This window comes from Engystomops pustulosus, chromosome 7 (assembly GCF_040894005.1).
Source record: "Engystomops pustulosus chromosome 7, aEngPut4.maternal, whole genome shotgun sequence".
NCBI lineage: Eukaryota > Metazoa > Chordata > Amphibia > Anura > Leptodactylidae > Engystomops > Engystomops pustulosus.
In genome coordinates, this window is record NC_092417.1 from 164,176,967 (window position 1) to 164,192,835 (window position 15,869).

Genomic DNA, 15,869 nt, shown 5'->3' on the forward strand with positions numbered 1-15,869 from the left:
GATGAACAACCCAGTCTATGGATGATCTCTGTAATGAACAACCAGGTCCATGGATGATCTGTGTGATGAGCAGATAAGTCTATAGATGATCTATGTGATGAGCAAATAAGACTAGGAAGGATCCATATGATGACAACCATGTCTATGGAATATATGTGATGAGAAGTATATGGATGATTTATTTGAGAATCAACCAGGTCTATGGATGATCTATGTAATGAACAAGCAAGTGTATTCATGAACTATGTGATGAATATCCATGTCTATGAAGGATCTATGTGATGACTAACCAGGTATATAAATGATCTATTTAAGGAGCAACCAGTTACATGGCTGATCTATGTTTTGAGCAACCAAGTATATGGAGGACTTGCATGACGAAGTACTTATTGTTAGTTTGAAATGTGTAACAAGGTCCCATCTCCTCAATTAAGAATATGAAAGTTTTTATCGACGCTTTTATCATCAAATGAAAGATCTAAAGCAACCAAGTCTCCAAATGATCTGTGTGATAAGCAACCAAGTCTCCAAATGATCTATGTGATAAGAAATCAAGTATATGGATGATCAACCAGGTCTATGGATCATCTATCTGATGAGCAACCAAGTCTATGGATGATCTATGTGATGAGCAACCAGGTCTATGGATCATCTATGACATAGATCATCCATAGACTTGGTTGCTCATCAGAAAGATGATCCATGGACCTGGTTGTACATCACATAGATCATGAATAGACTTGGGTGTTCATCACATAGATTCTATGTGATGAACACCCAAGTCTATTCATGATCTATGTGATGTACAACCAGGTCTATGGATGATCTATGTGATGAGCAACCAAGTCTATGGATGATCTATCTGATGAGCAACCGAGTCTATGGATGATATATGTGATGGGCAACCAAGTCTATGGATGATCTATGTGATGAGCAACCAAGTCTATGGATGATCTATCTGATGAGCAACCAAGTATTCATGACCTATGTGATTTACAACCAGGTCTATGGATGATCTATCTTTTAAGAAACCAAGTCTATGGATGATATATGTGATGGGCAACCAAGTCTATAGGTGATCTATCTGATGGGGAACCAAGCCTATGGATGATCTATGTGATGAACACCCAAGTCTATTCATGACCTATGTGATGTGCAACCAGGTCTATGGATGATCTATCTTTTAAGCAACCAAGTCTGTGGATGATATATATCTGACTAACAACCAAGTCTATGGATGATCTATCTGATGAGCAACCAAGTCTATGAATGATCTGTGAGAAGAGCGACCATAGCTATGGATAATTTACATGAGGATCAACCAGGTCTTTTGAGGATTTACTTTATGTTTTATTGTATTTATTTCTCTATAAAAAATATAAATGTTATAGAATTATTAATTTGCCTGTAAAATATAAAAGGAAATATAATGTCATTGCTGATTCCTAAAGTAGCTCCAGAAGCCAGTGGTAGTAGGGAGTGCTATGAAGGCAGGCAGCTCTAGTGCTCAGCTCTGAGCCCCATCCCCTCCTCCCCTCCACATCAGTCTTTGTCAGCTCTCAGCAACACATCCTGAGAACTAGCTGCTGCCACACCGAGCAGAGGGAGCCAGAGGATGGCAATGCTCAGGGCTGCTACCAGCATTCACACTCCTCTGCAAGGTTCTTCTACCTGCCATGTAAAACTTGGAGATATCAGGAGGAACATCTCAGAAGTCTAAGGAGACTTGCCTTGCAGTTGCCATCTAAGATTGTCTCTGCCTCTTTACTCCTGATATTTGTTTGCTGTAGAAACACACACTTTAAAGGATTTTCGGTAAATCTAGGATGGGAGGGGGAAGATGAGCAGAGAAGGCAGCAGACACTTTCTTCTTCATCTTAGCAGCATGAGAGGAGGAGCTGGTCTCTTCTGCAAAAGTGAGAAAGGTGAACTGCTTTGGTGAGGTCTCAAGGAAAGGCTTGTACATCTTTTACCATCATCTGAGTAGAGTGGAGACCACCTGGATGTGAGCCTTGGGAGGTCTTGAGGGTAGGTAGGTAGGTGTAAAGAGATCCGTAGAGTGATTCAGTTCAGTAGGGTGTGAGCTCAAGGGAGTCAACTGTGAGAGTTGATTCTGAGGACCATGTGGAGTTCAGATGATTGAAGAAGACCTCTCTGGATATTGTGTGTGATGTTCAACGCATTGATGACAAAGCTTGTAGAGAAAGAATAGTGTGGTTGGGATTTTTGTGGAGTCATCTAGGAGAACTTCAACTGGGTGTGATCTTAAAGGAGACCACTGGGTGTGAGCAGTGATCTCAGGAGGCAACATCACAGAAGCTTCAGAGGCAAAGGCAGGTTGCCCTCTCTGCCAACCTCGGTGGAGAGGGGTAGGGAGAGATATAGCAGAGCAGCAAGCTCCTGGGTTTACAAGGATGGTGGTAGGAAATGCCTGGAGACAGGGAGCAGGACATCTGCATGAAGGCACTCACACTGGTGGCGGACCTGTGCAGTAGTGGGATTGTAGAGAACGAGAACTGCTTGGACTTCATCTACTACCGGATAGACAGAGCCAGACCTCGACTCAATGATGCAGGTAAACTCCAACTCTTATCTTTTAAATCAGTTGTTCTTCTACTGTCTTCCATCGTCCAGACTGAGACAACTTGAGGCTTTCTAGAAGTTATGGCACTACAGGTTCCAACATGAAGTTCCACAACGTCTGGAGAGGCACAACAATCTTGTATGTTCTTTACATGTCTATACACCTGCTAGTCTCCTGGTCAGGGGGGTCACCTGGTGGTTGCACATCTCAGGATATTCTTTACAGATCTATATACCTGCTAGTCTCCTGGTCAGGGGGGTCACCTGGTGGTTGCACATCTCAGGCTGTTCTTTACATGTCTATACACCTGCTAGTCTCCTGGTCAGGGGGGGGGGGTCACCTGGTGGTTGCACATCTCAGGCTGTTCTTTACAGATCTATATACCTGCTAGTCTCCTGGTCAGGAGGGGTCACCTGGTGGTTGCACATCTCAGGCTGTTCTTTACAGATCTATATACCTGCTAGTCTCCTGGTCAGGAGGGGTCACCTGGTGGTTGCACATCTCAGGCTGTTCTTTACAGATCTATATACCTGCTAGTCTCCTGGTCAGGAGGGGTCACCTGGTGGTTGCACATCTCAGGCTGTTCTTTACAGATCTATATACCTGCTAGTCTCCTGGTCAGGAGGGGTCACCTGGTGGTTGCACATCTCAGGCTGTTCTTTACAGATCTATATACCTGCTAGTCTCCTGGTCAGGGGGGGGTCACCTGGTGGTTGCACATCTCAGGCTGTTCTTTACAGATCTATATACCTGCTAGTCTCCTGGTCAGGGGGGTCACCTGGTGGTTGCACATCTCAGGCTGTTCTTTACAGATCTATATACCTGCTAGTCTCCTGGTAAGGAGGGGTCACCTGGTGGTTGCACATCTCAGGCTGTTCTTTACAGATCTATATACCTGCTAGTCTCCTGGTCAGGAGGGGTCACCTGGTGGTTGCACATCTCAGGCTGTTCTTTACAGATCTATATACCTGCTAGTCTCCTGGTCAGGAGGGGTCACCTGGTGGTTGCACATCTCAGGCTGTTCTTTACAGATCTATATACCTGCTAGTCTCCTGGTCAGGGGGGGGTCACCTGGTGGTTGCACATCTCAGGCTGTTCTTTACAGATCTATATACCTGCTAGTCTCCTGGTCAGGAGGGGTCACCTGGTGGTTGCACATCTCAGGCTGTTCTTTACAGATCTATATACCTGCTAGTCTCCTGGTCAGGAGGGGTCACCTGGTGGTTGCACATCTCAGGCTGTTCTTTACAGATCTATATACCTGCTAGTCTCCTGGTCAGGAGGGGTCACCTGGTGGTTGCAAATCTCAGCCTGTTCATTACATGTCTATACACCTGCTAGTCTCCTGGTCAGGAGGGGTCACCTGGTGGTTGCACATCTCAGGCTGTTCTTTACAGATCTATATACCTGCTAGTCTCCTGGTCAGGAGGGGTCACCTGGTGGTTGCACATCTCAGGCTGTTCTTTACAGATCTATATACCTGCTAGTCTCCTGGTCAGGAGGGGTCACCTGGTGGTTGCACATCTCAGGCTGTTCTTTACAGATCTATATACCTGCTAGTCTCCTGGTCAGGAGGGGTCACCTGGTGGTTGCAAATCTCAGCCTGTTCATTACATGTCTATACACCTGCTAGTCTCCTGGTCAGGAGGGGTCACCTGGTGGTTGCACATCTCAGGCTGTTCTTTACAGATCTATATACCTGCTAGTCTCCTGGTCAGGGGGGGGTCACCTGGTGGTTGCACATCTCAGGCTGTTCTTTACAGATCTATATACCTGCTAGTCTCCTGGTCAGGAGGGGTCACCTGGTGGTTGCACATCTCAGGCTGTTCTTTACAGATCTATATACCTGCTAGTCTCCTGGTCAGGAGGGGTCACCTGGTGGTTGCACATCTCAGGCTGTTCTTTACAGATCTATATACCTGCTAGTCTCCTGGTCAGGAGGGGTCACCTGGTGGTTGCACATCTCAGGATGTTCTTTACAGATCTATATACCTGCTAGTCTCCTGGTCAGGGGGGGTCACCTGGTGGTTGCACATCTCAGGATGTTCTTTACAGATCTATATACCTGCTAGTCTCCTGGTCAGGAGGGGTCACCTGGTGGTTGCACATCTCAAGATGTTCTTTACAGATCTATATACCTGCTAGTCTCCTGGTCAGGGGGGTCACCTGGTGGTTGCACATCTCAGGATGTTCTTTACAGATCTATATACCTGCTAGTCTCCTGGTCAGGAGGGGTCACCTGGTGGTTGCACATCTCAGGATGTTCTTTACAGATCTGTATACCTGCTAGTCTCCTGGTCAGGAGGGGTCACCTGGTGGTTGCACATCTCAGGCTGTTCTTTACATGTCTATACACCTGCTAGTCTCCTGGTCAGGAGGGGTCACCTGGTGGTTGCACATCTCAGGCTGTTCTTTACAGATCTATATACCTGCTAGTCTCCTGGTCAGGAGGGGTCACCTGGTGGTTGCACATCTCAGGCTGTTCTTTACAGATCTATATACCTGCTAGTCTCCTGGTCAGGAGGGGTCACCTGGTGGTTGCACATCTCAGGCTGTTCTTTACAGATCTATATACCTGCTAGTCTCCTGGTCAGGAGGGGTCACCTGGTGGTTGCACATCTCAGGCTGTTCTTTACAGATCTATATACCTGCTAGTCTCCTGGTCAGGGGGGGGGGGTTACCTGGTGGTTGCACATCTCAGGATGTTCTTTACAGATCTATATACCTGCTAGTCTCCTGGTCAGGGGGGGTCACCTGGTGGTTGCACATCTCAGGATGTTCTTTACAGATCTATATACCTGCTAGTCTCCTGGTCAGGAGGGGTCACCTGGTGGTTGCAAATCTCAGGATGTTCTTTACAGATCTATACACCTGCTAGTCTCCTGGTCAGGAGGGGTCACCTGGTGGTTGCACATCTCAGGCTGTTCTTTACAGATCTATATACCTGCTAGTCTCCTGGTCAGGAGGGGTCACCTGGTGGTTGCACATCTCAGGCTGTTCTTTACAGATCTATATACCTGCTAGTCTCCTGGTCAGGAGGGGTCACCTGGTGGCTGCACATCTCAGGATATTCTTTACAGATCTATATACCTGCTAGTCTCCTGGTCAGGGGGGTCACCTGGTGGTTGCACATCTCAGGATGTTCTTTACAGATCTGTATACCTGCTAGTCTCCTGGGCAGGAGGGGTCACCTGGTGGTTGCACATCTCAGGATATTCTTTACAGATCTATATACCTGCTAGTCTCCTGGTCAGGAGGGGTCACCTGGTGGTTGCACATCTCAGGCTGTTCTTTACAGATCTATATACCTGCTAGTCTCCTGGTCAGGAGGGGTCACCTGGTGGTTGCACATCTCAGGCTGTTCTTTACAGATCTATATACCTGCTAGTCTCCTGGTCAGGAGGGGTCACCTGGTGGTTGCAAATCTCAGCCTGTTCATTACATGTCTATACACCTGCTAGTCTCCTGGTCAGGGGGGGGGGGTCACCTGGTGGTTGCACATCTCAGGATGTTCTTTACAGATCTATATACCTGCTAGTCTCCTGGTCAGGAGGGGTCACCTGGTGGTTGCACATCTCAGGATAGTTCTTTACAGATCTGTATACCTGCTAGTCTCCTGGTCAGGAGGGGTCACCTGGTGGTTGCACATCTCAGGCTGTTCTTTACAGATCTATATACCTCAGTGATGGCGAACCTATGACACGCGTGTCAGCACTGACACGCGTAGTCATTTTTGCTGACACGCGGCCGCCCAGCGCCCGCTGTCCACCCCCCTCCCTGTGTAATGTGCTACCCCTATGTTAATGTCCAGCCCCCGTCCTTGTGTTTCTGTCCCTGTGCAATGTGCTCCCCCTGTGTTAATGTCCCTGTGTAATGTGCTGCCCCTGTGGTAATATCCCGCCCCCGTCCCTGTGTTTCTGCCCCCTGCTTACCTGTCCGGCGCCGCGTTGGTCCGCCCACCTTCTGCAACTCCTCCGGCTCCTCCAGGCTGCAATGCGCGCTGCTCGTCACGTGACTGAGGCGACCTGACGTCAGGTCACGTCAGTCATGTGACCCGAGGAGCGCGGTGCAACCTGGAGGAGCCGAGCCGCCTGCAGTAAAGCTACAGGGAAGAAGACATCACTGGGTAAGTATGTAAGTTTATTATTATTTTATATTTAAAGGGAGGGCGCTAGGGGTATTTTAGTAGTAAAGGGAGGGTGCTAGGGGTAATTTTGTAGTAAAGGGAGGGTGCTGGGGGTATTTTAGTAGTAAAGGGAGGCCGCTAGGGGTATTTTAGTGGTAAAGGGAGGGTGCTGGGGGTATTTTAGTAGTAAAGGGAGGCCGCTAGGGGTATTTTAATAGTAAAGGGAGGCCGCTAGGGGTATTTTAGTAGTAAAGGGAGGCCGCTAGGGGTATTTTAGTAGTAAAGGGAGGGCGCTAGGGGTATTTTAATAGTAAAGGGAGGCCGCTAGGGGTATTTTAATAGTAAAGGGAGGCCGCTAGGGGTATTTTAGTAGTAAAGGGAGGCCGCTAGGGGTATTTTAGTAGTAAAGGGAGGGCGCTAGGGGTATTTTAATAGTAAAGGGATGCCGCTAGGGGTATTTTAGTAGTAAAGGGAGGCCGCTAGGGGTATTTTAGTAGTAAAGGGAGGGTGCTGGGGGTATTTTAGTAGTAAAGGGAGGCCGCTAGGGGTATTTTAATAGTAAAGGGAGGCCGCTAGGGGTATTTTAGTAGTAAAGGGAGGCCGCTAGGGGTATTTTAATAGTAAAGGGAGGCCGCTAGGGGTATTTTAGTAGTAAAGGGAGGCCGCTAGGGGTATTTTAATAGTAAAGGGAGGCCGCTAGGGGTATTTTAGTAGTAAAGGGAGGCCGCTAGGGGTATTTTAGTAGTAAAGGGAGGGCGCTAGGGGTATTTTAGTAGTAAAGGGATGCCGCTAGGGGTATTTTAGTAGTAAAGGGAGGCCGCTAGGGGTATTTTAGTAGTAAAGGGAGGCCGCTAGGGGTATTTTAGTAGTAAAGGGAGGCCGCTAGGGGTATTTTAGTAGTAAAGGGAGGCCGCTAGGGGTATTTTAGTAGTAAAGGGAGGGCGCTAGGGGTATTTTAGTAGTAAAGGGAGGCCTCTAGGGGTATTCTAGTAGTAAAGGGAGGCCGCTAGGGGTATTTTAGTAGTAAAGGGAGGCCGCTAGGGGTATTTTAGTAGTAAAGGGAGGCCTCTAGGGGTATTCTAGTAGTAAAGGGAGGCCGCTAGGGGTATTTTAGTAGTAAAGGGAGGCCACTAGGGGTATTTTAGTAGTAAAGGGAGGCCGCTAGGGGTATTTTAGTAGTAAAGGGAGGCCGCTAGGGGTATTCTAGTAGTAAAGGGAGGCCGCTAGGGGTATTTTAGTAGTAAAGGGAGGCCGCTAGGGGTATTTTAGTAGTAAAGGGAGGCCGCTGCTGGACATGTTATTAATAAGGGGAGGCCGCTGCTGGACATGTTATTACAAAATTAGGTTTTTCCTAAAGGTGACACAGCACCCGAGTTATGCTCGTTTTTTTGGCGAATTTTGACACACCTAGCTCAAAAGGTTGCCCATCACTGATATACCTGCTAGTCTCCTGGTCAGGAGGGGTCACCTGGTGGTTGCACATCTCAGGATGTTCTTTACAGATCTATATACCTGCTAGTCTCCTGGTCAGGAGGGGTCACCTGGTGGTTGCACATCTCAGGATGTTCTTTACAGATCTATATACCTGCTAGTCTCCTGGTCAGGAGGGGTCACCTGGTGGTTGCACATCTCAGGATAGTTCTTTACAGATCTGTATACCTGCTAGTCTCCTGGTCAGGGGGGGTCACCTGGTGGTTGCACATCTCAGGATAGTTCTTTACAGATCTGTATACCTGCTAGTCTCCTGGTCAGGAGGGGTCACCTGGTGGTTGCACATCTCAGGATAGTTCTTTACAGATCTATATACCTGCTAGTCTCCTGGTCAGGAGGGGTCACCTGGTGGTTGCACATCTCAGGCTGTTCTTTACAGATCTATATACCTGCTAGTCTCCTGGTCAGGGGGGGGTCACCTGGTGGTTGCACATCTCAGGCTGTTCTTTACAGATCTATATACCTGCTAGTCTCCTGGTCAGGGGGGGGTCACCTGGTGGTTGCACATCTCAGGATGTTCTTTACAGATCTATATACCTGCTAGTCTCCTGGTCAGGAGGGGTCACCTGGTGGTTGCACATCTCAGGATAGTTCTTTACAGATCTATATACCTGCTAGTCTCCTGGTCAGGGGGGGGTCACCTGGTGGTTGCACATCTCAGGATAGTTCTTTACAGATCTGTATACCTGCTAGTCTCCTGGTCAGGAGGGGTCACCTGGTGGTTGCACATCTCAGGATAGTTCTTTACAGATCTGTATACCTGCTAGTCTCCTGGTCAGGAGGGGTCACCTGGTGGTTGCACATCTCAGGCTGTTCTTTACAGATCTGTATACCTGCTAGTCTCCTGGTCAGGAGGGGTCACCTGGTGGTTGCACATCTCAGCATAGTTCTTTTAGACCACTCTGGGCTTTGCAGGTTGTAGGTTGAGGATGCATTTGTTTTCCTGCTTTTGCCATCTCAGACCTCATGTTTTGTGCATTAACTAATTGTTTTGGGAGTAATCCAGGCATATCTGAAATGAAAAAAAAAAATCCTTTTTTGTAAATCTGCTGGACAGAGCCGTGGCAGGGTATGAAACCAAATTATATCAAATTAAGCAGAGAGAAGATCCTCCACAACATGATGATTCCTGCACAAAACCAATTACAGAAAATCATCATTGCAATGTAGAGATAGGATTGTGCCTACATGTGACTATGTACTCTGAGGATTCGTTACAGTGTTTCAGCTGGCTGCTCAGCAGATGGAGCAGGTTTTGTTGCTCTATACTATAACATGGAGCAATGAAGTTTTGTCAATGAAGTTGTTTGAGGTGCTGAAAATGTGTTGGTATGTGACAAGGGGTGGTCATATTATATTTATAAAGGTGACACACCTGAAAAAAATGTAGTATTAGAAAAAAAATTCTTATATTGAAGTTGTCCTTGTGAGAAAATGGGAAAATCAGTGGTTTTCTGGTGTCTAGGACTCAGTTCAATCATCTGCAGCACCTCTTCAGGGCAAGAAAGGCATTACAACCTGTCCATTCATATTAATAGGCCGTCCCTGTAATTATAGTCCTCCAAAGCTAGGGGTGCTCTTTGTTCATAATCACTATTCTGTCAAATTTATGGAAATCCAAAGTTCCAAGAATAAGAATATCAGCTGAACTTGCAGACTTTAACAGCGCAGGCCAATAATTTCATGTATAAAAGGATATCCCAAATCTTGCCGGTTGTCAGATAGGATGAAGAAGGACTGAGTACAGGGCTGATGATAACTTATATTCTTCACTTGCTTTGGCCAGATAGTGGTTGGATAGTTTTGGACAGTTCCTGCTATAAAATAGGGAATGATAAATATTAAGCGATTGCTATTCATGCAGTTTTCTAGATCATGGGCATGGTTTCACTAAAGATAAAGGACATATCAAAAAATAACAATGAGCTTTGATTGAAAAGCAGTGAGTGAGACTTATTGCTTTAAACCAATGGAATCTGATTTTATGCCCCGCCTACCTCTTAAGTATCCACGCCCCCGAGGAGCAGAGTGAATATACATTTCTTTCTTTTGTCAATTTGTAATTGTTAGTCCTCTAACAATGTAAGTAGAATAATTTTCCATGGTTGGATGTGCTTTTTGTTGGATGGGATGGGGTGTGTGACTTTTTGGTCAGGTGACAGATTTATTACCACTTCCAATTATTTGCTTATTTTAACCTGTATGTTATCTTCTGTATGTGAAGGGTGGTCATATCCAATACTGCACATAATAATGATACATGATTTGTTTTCTTTCCATGTATGAACAATTAAAGGGGTTTTCTGACTAAAATTGTGTATAAAATGGGTAAAAAATGTCTGATCACTGAGGCTCCTACAGTTGGAATAGAATAAAGGGTTTCTGTACCCCTGTTAGAATTTAGGGATCGCACATGTCCACAGTCGCTCTGTTTATCTGTATTGTAATGTAGAAGAGCAACCGGGTACAGCTGCTATTTCCAGCCATTCAATACTATGAATAGACGGTAGTCCTTCACCATTCTATATAAAATATTTGTGGATGGGACACAGGGGAGAGGTAGGGGCCCATAGCAGAATTCTGAATGAGGCCCCCTCCCGCCTTAAAAAATATACATATTAGTAGACTCATTCATGTGAGTTACAATCGCACATTTATATACTTGTACACACATACACACATGTATATGGTCATGCACATGCATTTATGTACTTTCATCTATACAGTACATAAATATCTTACACACCCATACAGTATATATATATATATATATATATATATATATATATATATATATATCTTATACACACCCATAGTATACATATATCATAAGTACACATACAGCATAAACATAGAAATTTAGAAACACATATATACAGTACCATATACAGACATACAGAATATACACACATACTGAATATACACACAGAGTATATACACACAAACCATATACCATATACATGCAAACAGTTTTTAAACACCACATATGCACATACAGAAAATAAACACATACTTCCAATACCATATACAGACATAAATTATATACACAAACCAAATACACATGTATAAAGGGCATATATACCATAATTGTGGTATATCACATAAACACGAACATACAGTCACATATATAGACATATATCACATATACACACACATATGCACCATACACACATATAGCAGAGATGTATATAATGGTGCACCACCTCCTTTCTTTCTTGTGGCAGTTTGGATGTGGGGCCCCCTGACACTGCGGGCCCCATAGCAGCTGCTATGGCTGCTACCCTTGTAGTAATGCCCCAAATGGGACACCATTTTCATGTTTCGAGGGGATTTGAGAGTTAGTCCATCCAAAACTTTTCCCTGATCCACGGAATAGAATTTCTTTTAATGGAAAAATCCCCTTAATTATGCCCTTGGAGGAATAATGCTAGGTTATATGTCTCTCTATTACAATACCATGTGCTGCACTCTGGTGCACGGTATCTGTATTGATTTTGTATAGAATTGGAATCCTACAGAGTTACAATATACCTCTACGGGTGCCCTTGTACAGCGAGGAGCCGTAAAGATCTTAAAGGGGTTATCCATGTTATCAAAAATTAAATTAAAATATTGCTAAAATTTTTTACAATATAAAAAGAAAAATGCAACTTCTTCTTGCTACAAAGTTCCAGACCAATCTCTTTGGTCTCGATTTACTAGCCCCCGGCATGTCGGTAAATATGGCCCTCGATCACATGATAACAAATAGTAAACGGTAAAAGTACGATCTATCTGATTTGCAAGAAATAACAGGATTTTTTGTGGGTTTTTTTGAGGAATTAAAAAAAAAAATTTGAAAAATACTAAATATTATAAAAAAATAAAACATATATTAAAAAATAAATGAATGTAAAAAATGGTATTAATTAACACTTTTTAAGATTCTATTAAGTGTCATTGGCGCCGCTGTCTCTTCCCAGGAGCGGGATCCGATAATATAATCCACAGTTGTGCCCTTTATAGCTTACTAATGGCCCCCTGTAAAGTAAAAAAAACAAAGCTGCGGCTAAAAATATACCTTCATTACTCATAATGACTGAATCGGATAATTATCAAACAGGAAACTCGTTTTTTTTTCATCATTTATGCATTTTATTATCATAAACATAAAACATGTAAAATTCCTTCTTGGAATATCCTCCCATCGCAGCGTGTGGTTAATGAGTAGATCGGATCCCAGCGATTATTGATCCCTACGGCCGATCTACCTGATACCAGGCAGCGGTGATTGTCCATTATTCATGTACATGGAGGATGCATTCAATTTCGGGATCAATGTTATCAATAGTTTTCTTGTCGGCCGCTACTTGATCTGCCTTTAGTGCAGGCATTGATGGGGATGAATGTACATTAGGCACGCTCTGGAAATCTCTAAGCATCAGATGTCTCACTCTCCGGGGGTTGAAGGTCACTGGATGGCTCTTTATTAATGGGTCAATTTTGTAAAAAGACATTTATCTTCTTGGTGATGGTAGAGGCAATCAATGGGTTAAATATGATGCTCTACAGAAGCTTTTCCAAGCCTAGATGAAGTCATCTGTAGTTAAAATCCATGCTATCAGGGGCGCAACTACAGCGGTAGCAGCCATAGCAGCTGCTATGGGGCCCACAGTGTCATGGGGCCCCGGCATCTGACCTGACACATAAAAGAATGGAGGTGGTGCTCTATTTTATACATGTTTGCCGTATGTGTATGTGGTGTATATGTGTGTGTCTATATGCTGTATGTCTATATACGGTACTGTGTATGTGTGTTTTTATGTGATGTATGTATGTATATGGTATATGTGTGTATATATGGTGTTTATAAACTGTATGTATGTTTATGATGTATATGGTATATATATGTGTGTGTGTATATACTGTACATGTGTGTATGCTCTATGTCTGTATATGGTACTGTATATATGTGTATATACTGTAAGTTTGTATGTTTATGCTATATGTGTATATATTTACCCAAAAGGTTATTTCCACGTCTCTATCGATTTTAGAGGTCACTCAATTATTGTCCTAAGACTGCACAATAAAATATGTGTATGTGTATATATGATGTGTATAAGAAGTGTGTATAAGAAGTATATATACAGTGGGGGAGATTTATCAGAAGTGTCTGAGAGCAGAACTGTTCCAGTTGCCGATGTAAACCAATCAGAGCTCAGCTTTCATTCTCACACAGCTATTTATAAAATTAAAACTGAGCTCTGATTGGTTTTCATGGGCGACTAGTATAGTTTTACCTCTGACGCTTCTGATAAATCTCCCCCTGTATGTATAAGTACATAAATGCATGCGCAGGAGTGTATAAATGTGTGTGATTGTAACTCACATGTGTGTGTATACAAATATGTATATTTTTAAGGGGTAAGGGGGCCCCATTCAGAAGTCTTTTATGGGGCCCTATCTCTCCTAGTTATGCCCCTGTTTGCTATCACTTCGGGCCCCAGAGTTCAGGGGCCCCCATACAGTGATGGAATTAGGTCAGTTCTTATAGACCGGTTGTTTAAGAAGAGCTATGTTGACCCCCCCATTCTCACCACATACTATAAACTGTCTTAAGTCGCTCCCACAGAAGTTGCCAGATTCAACTGAATTCTCTTATATTGTTACATCTGTGTCTCGGTTTAGACTGTAAGGCTGAGAACAATCCATGCTCTGAACCAGCAAGGGTTAAGCCTCTCTCACTTCCAGAGTCCATCCTCTCTCACCTGAAGCATACTCTGATTTATACCCTTGTGTACACCATCTTCCTTTGCTAGTCTTGCTAGCTTTCTGACGGTGATTTTCTTGATATTCATCTTTACTTCTGGTTTTTCAATATTGACTTACGTTCTTGACTATTCTCCTGTGTATTTTATTTTGTGCTTTTCTTGCTATCTTGTTGTAAACCGGATTTTTGACATTCCCTTTTTGTTATTTGTTTGTCTTGTTACATGTCTACACTTTGGTGAAGGTAGGGGGCCGATGCCCAGTTATTGGCCACTGTTTAGGTTGGACTCAGTAAGCAGGCAGGGACTCTTTGGATCACTCCACATTCTGCTTCAATTTTAGATGGTTACTGTACTGCAGTCTCTGGGAATGGACACAAGTCACAGACAGGGGGCCCAAATGCTGAACCCACTTCTAGCTGTCCATTCCTATTGCCTTGCCCCCAATTATATAGGGGGTAGACAAATAGAAGACATTCCCTGCCTATACCAAAGTGCAAACACGGAAAAAACAATACAAACACAAAATGGAAAGGTCGTCAGAGCCGGGTCACAGTAGAGAGAGCAAACAAAGTACCAATCCGACAGACTAAAGAGAAATTGGGAAGTAAGCCAAAGGGGTCAGGAGATTTCAGGAATTATCAAAAAGGTTGCAAGAAAGCTACAATCCCAGGAGTCTTGTGATGTCAGAGATGTCAGATGTTACAGTAACACTATGGATGGTTTTGAGGATCTGCCTCTCTGAAGTTTTACCAGACTGGGGCTACAACTATTCAAAGGGCTTCTTGTGGACATTAGGAAGGGCCACAAATACTACTGAATACAATGAAAAGTGAAAAGGTTGGTCAGAATTTGGGTTTGTTAAATTATTTGGTTTGGGACCCCAAACACAAACCAAATTGAAGGCAATGTAGAACAAAATTTTAACACCCAAAAATGGCTGTAAAATGGGGGTCTGGTCATGCAATGTAGCAGCATATGAGTAGCAACAAGCAGTTTTTTAGAGTGCCCTAAAAAGGGCAATTATTTCAGATTTCCACATGTGAATAATCACAACGGCCTCTTCCCCCTACCTAAGTGCCCTGAAAAGGACAATCAATGGTATTTGAGAAGTCCCTGTCTGTCTGATTGCTTGGCAATCAATCAGCTTGCCACGTTTTCCCTGAACACAGCTTGTCATTCAGCTCTGAAGTCATGGGTGCCAAACTCCAAAGTTTGGGTCTGCTCAACCTGTCACCAGATTTTGCCTGAGATGAGTCAAGATTACAGGCTGCTGGGGGAGTATAATTTATACTCCCTCATCTTTTGTGATCATATTAAGGATAACAATCTCATCTTTCAGATAAAAATGAACAATGGGAGCTACCGAATCGGAGTATATCAGATATCTGCAGGTCACATTTCTAACCATGTCTTTAACTGTCTGTATCTCTAGTTCTTAATCTCACAAGACCTGAAAAATGAGATTCTTAAAGGTTACATGACACCATTTTTTAGATCATATAGAACATAAGTTAGAAGCATCGGAAGTGATGCTTTTCCTGACTCTAAACTTGACTCATCTCAGGAAAAATATGACTCTTCTTTGCTTTTTTTAACATTGCGGTGGAGGTGATTTTTAAGGTGACCCCTTTAAGTCTAGTTTAGGTTTCTTCATCATACGCCGGACATCATGGACCTCATAAGTGATAGTTCCAGGCTCTGGAGAACAGCAGACATCCATAAATTTTCATCTATAGCTGGTGATTTCGTGAGTTGGCTTCATACGATGTGACTCGCTCCAGAATGTTCTCTCCGTCTTCCTCTTAGGAGGATGTATGTTGCGTAATAACTAGAGAATGTGTCAAGTCATTCCCGCCCAATCAGTCTTGGCTCCTTGCTACATTGTATCCAAATTTAAACATTAGATTAGATGATT

The 15,869-nt window shown here is 43.9% G+C and overlaps 1 protein-coding gene across 2 annotated transcripts in view; it reads left to right on the forward strand.

The window, feature by feature from the left end:
• The first annotated feature begins 1,536 nt into the window (after positions 1–1,536).
• The window catches only part of SYT9 (synaptotagmin 9), a 108,912-nt gene continuing 94,579 nt past the window's right edge, over positions 1,537–15,869 (forward strand). For both annotated transcript variants that reach the window (XM_072118632.1, XM_072118633.1), the window contains exon 1: positions 1,537–2,575. In XM_072118632.1, coding sequence (XP_071974733.1) covers positions 2,428–2,575 — 148 coding nt within the window. In that variant the 5' untranslated portion in view covers positions 1,537–2,427. The remainder of the gene's footprint in view (positions 2,576–15,869) is intronic.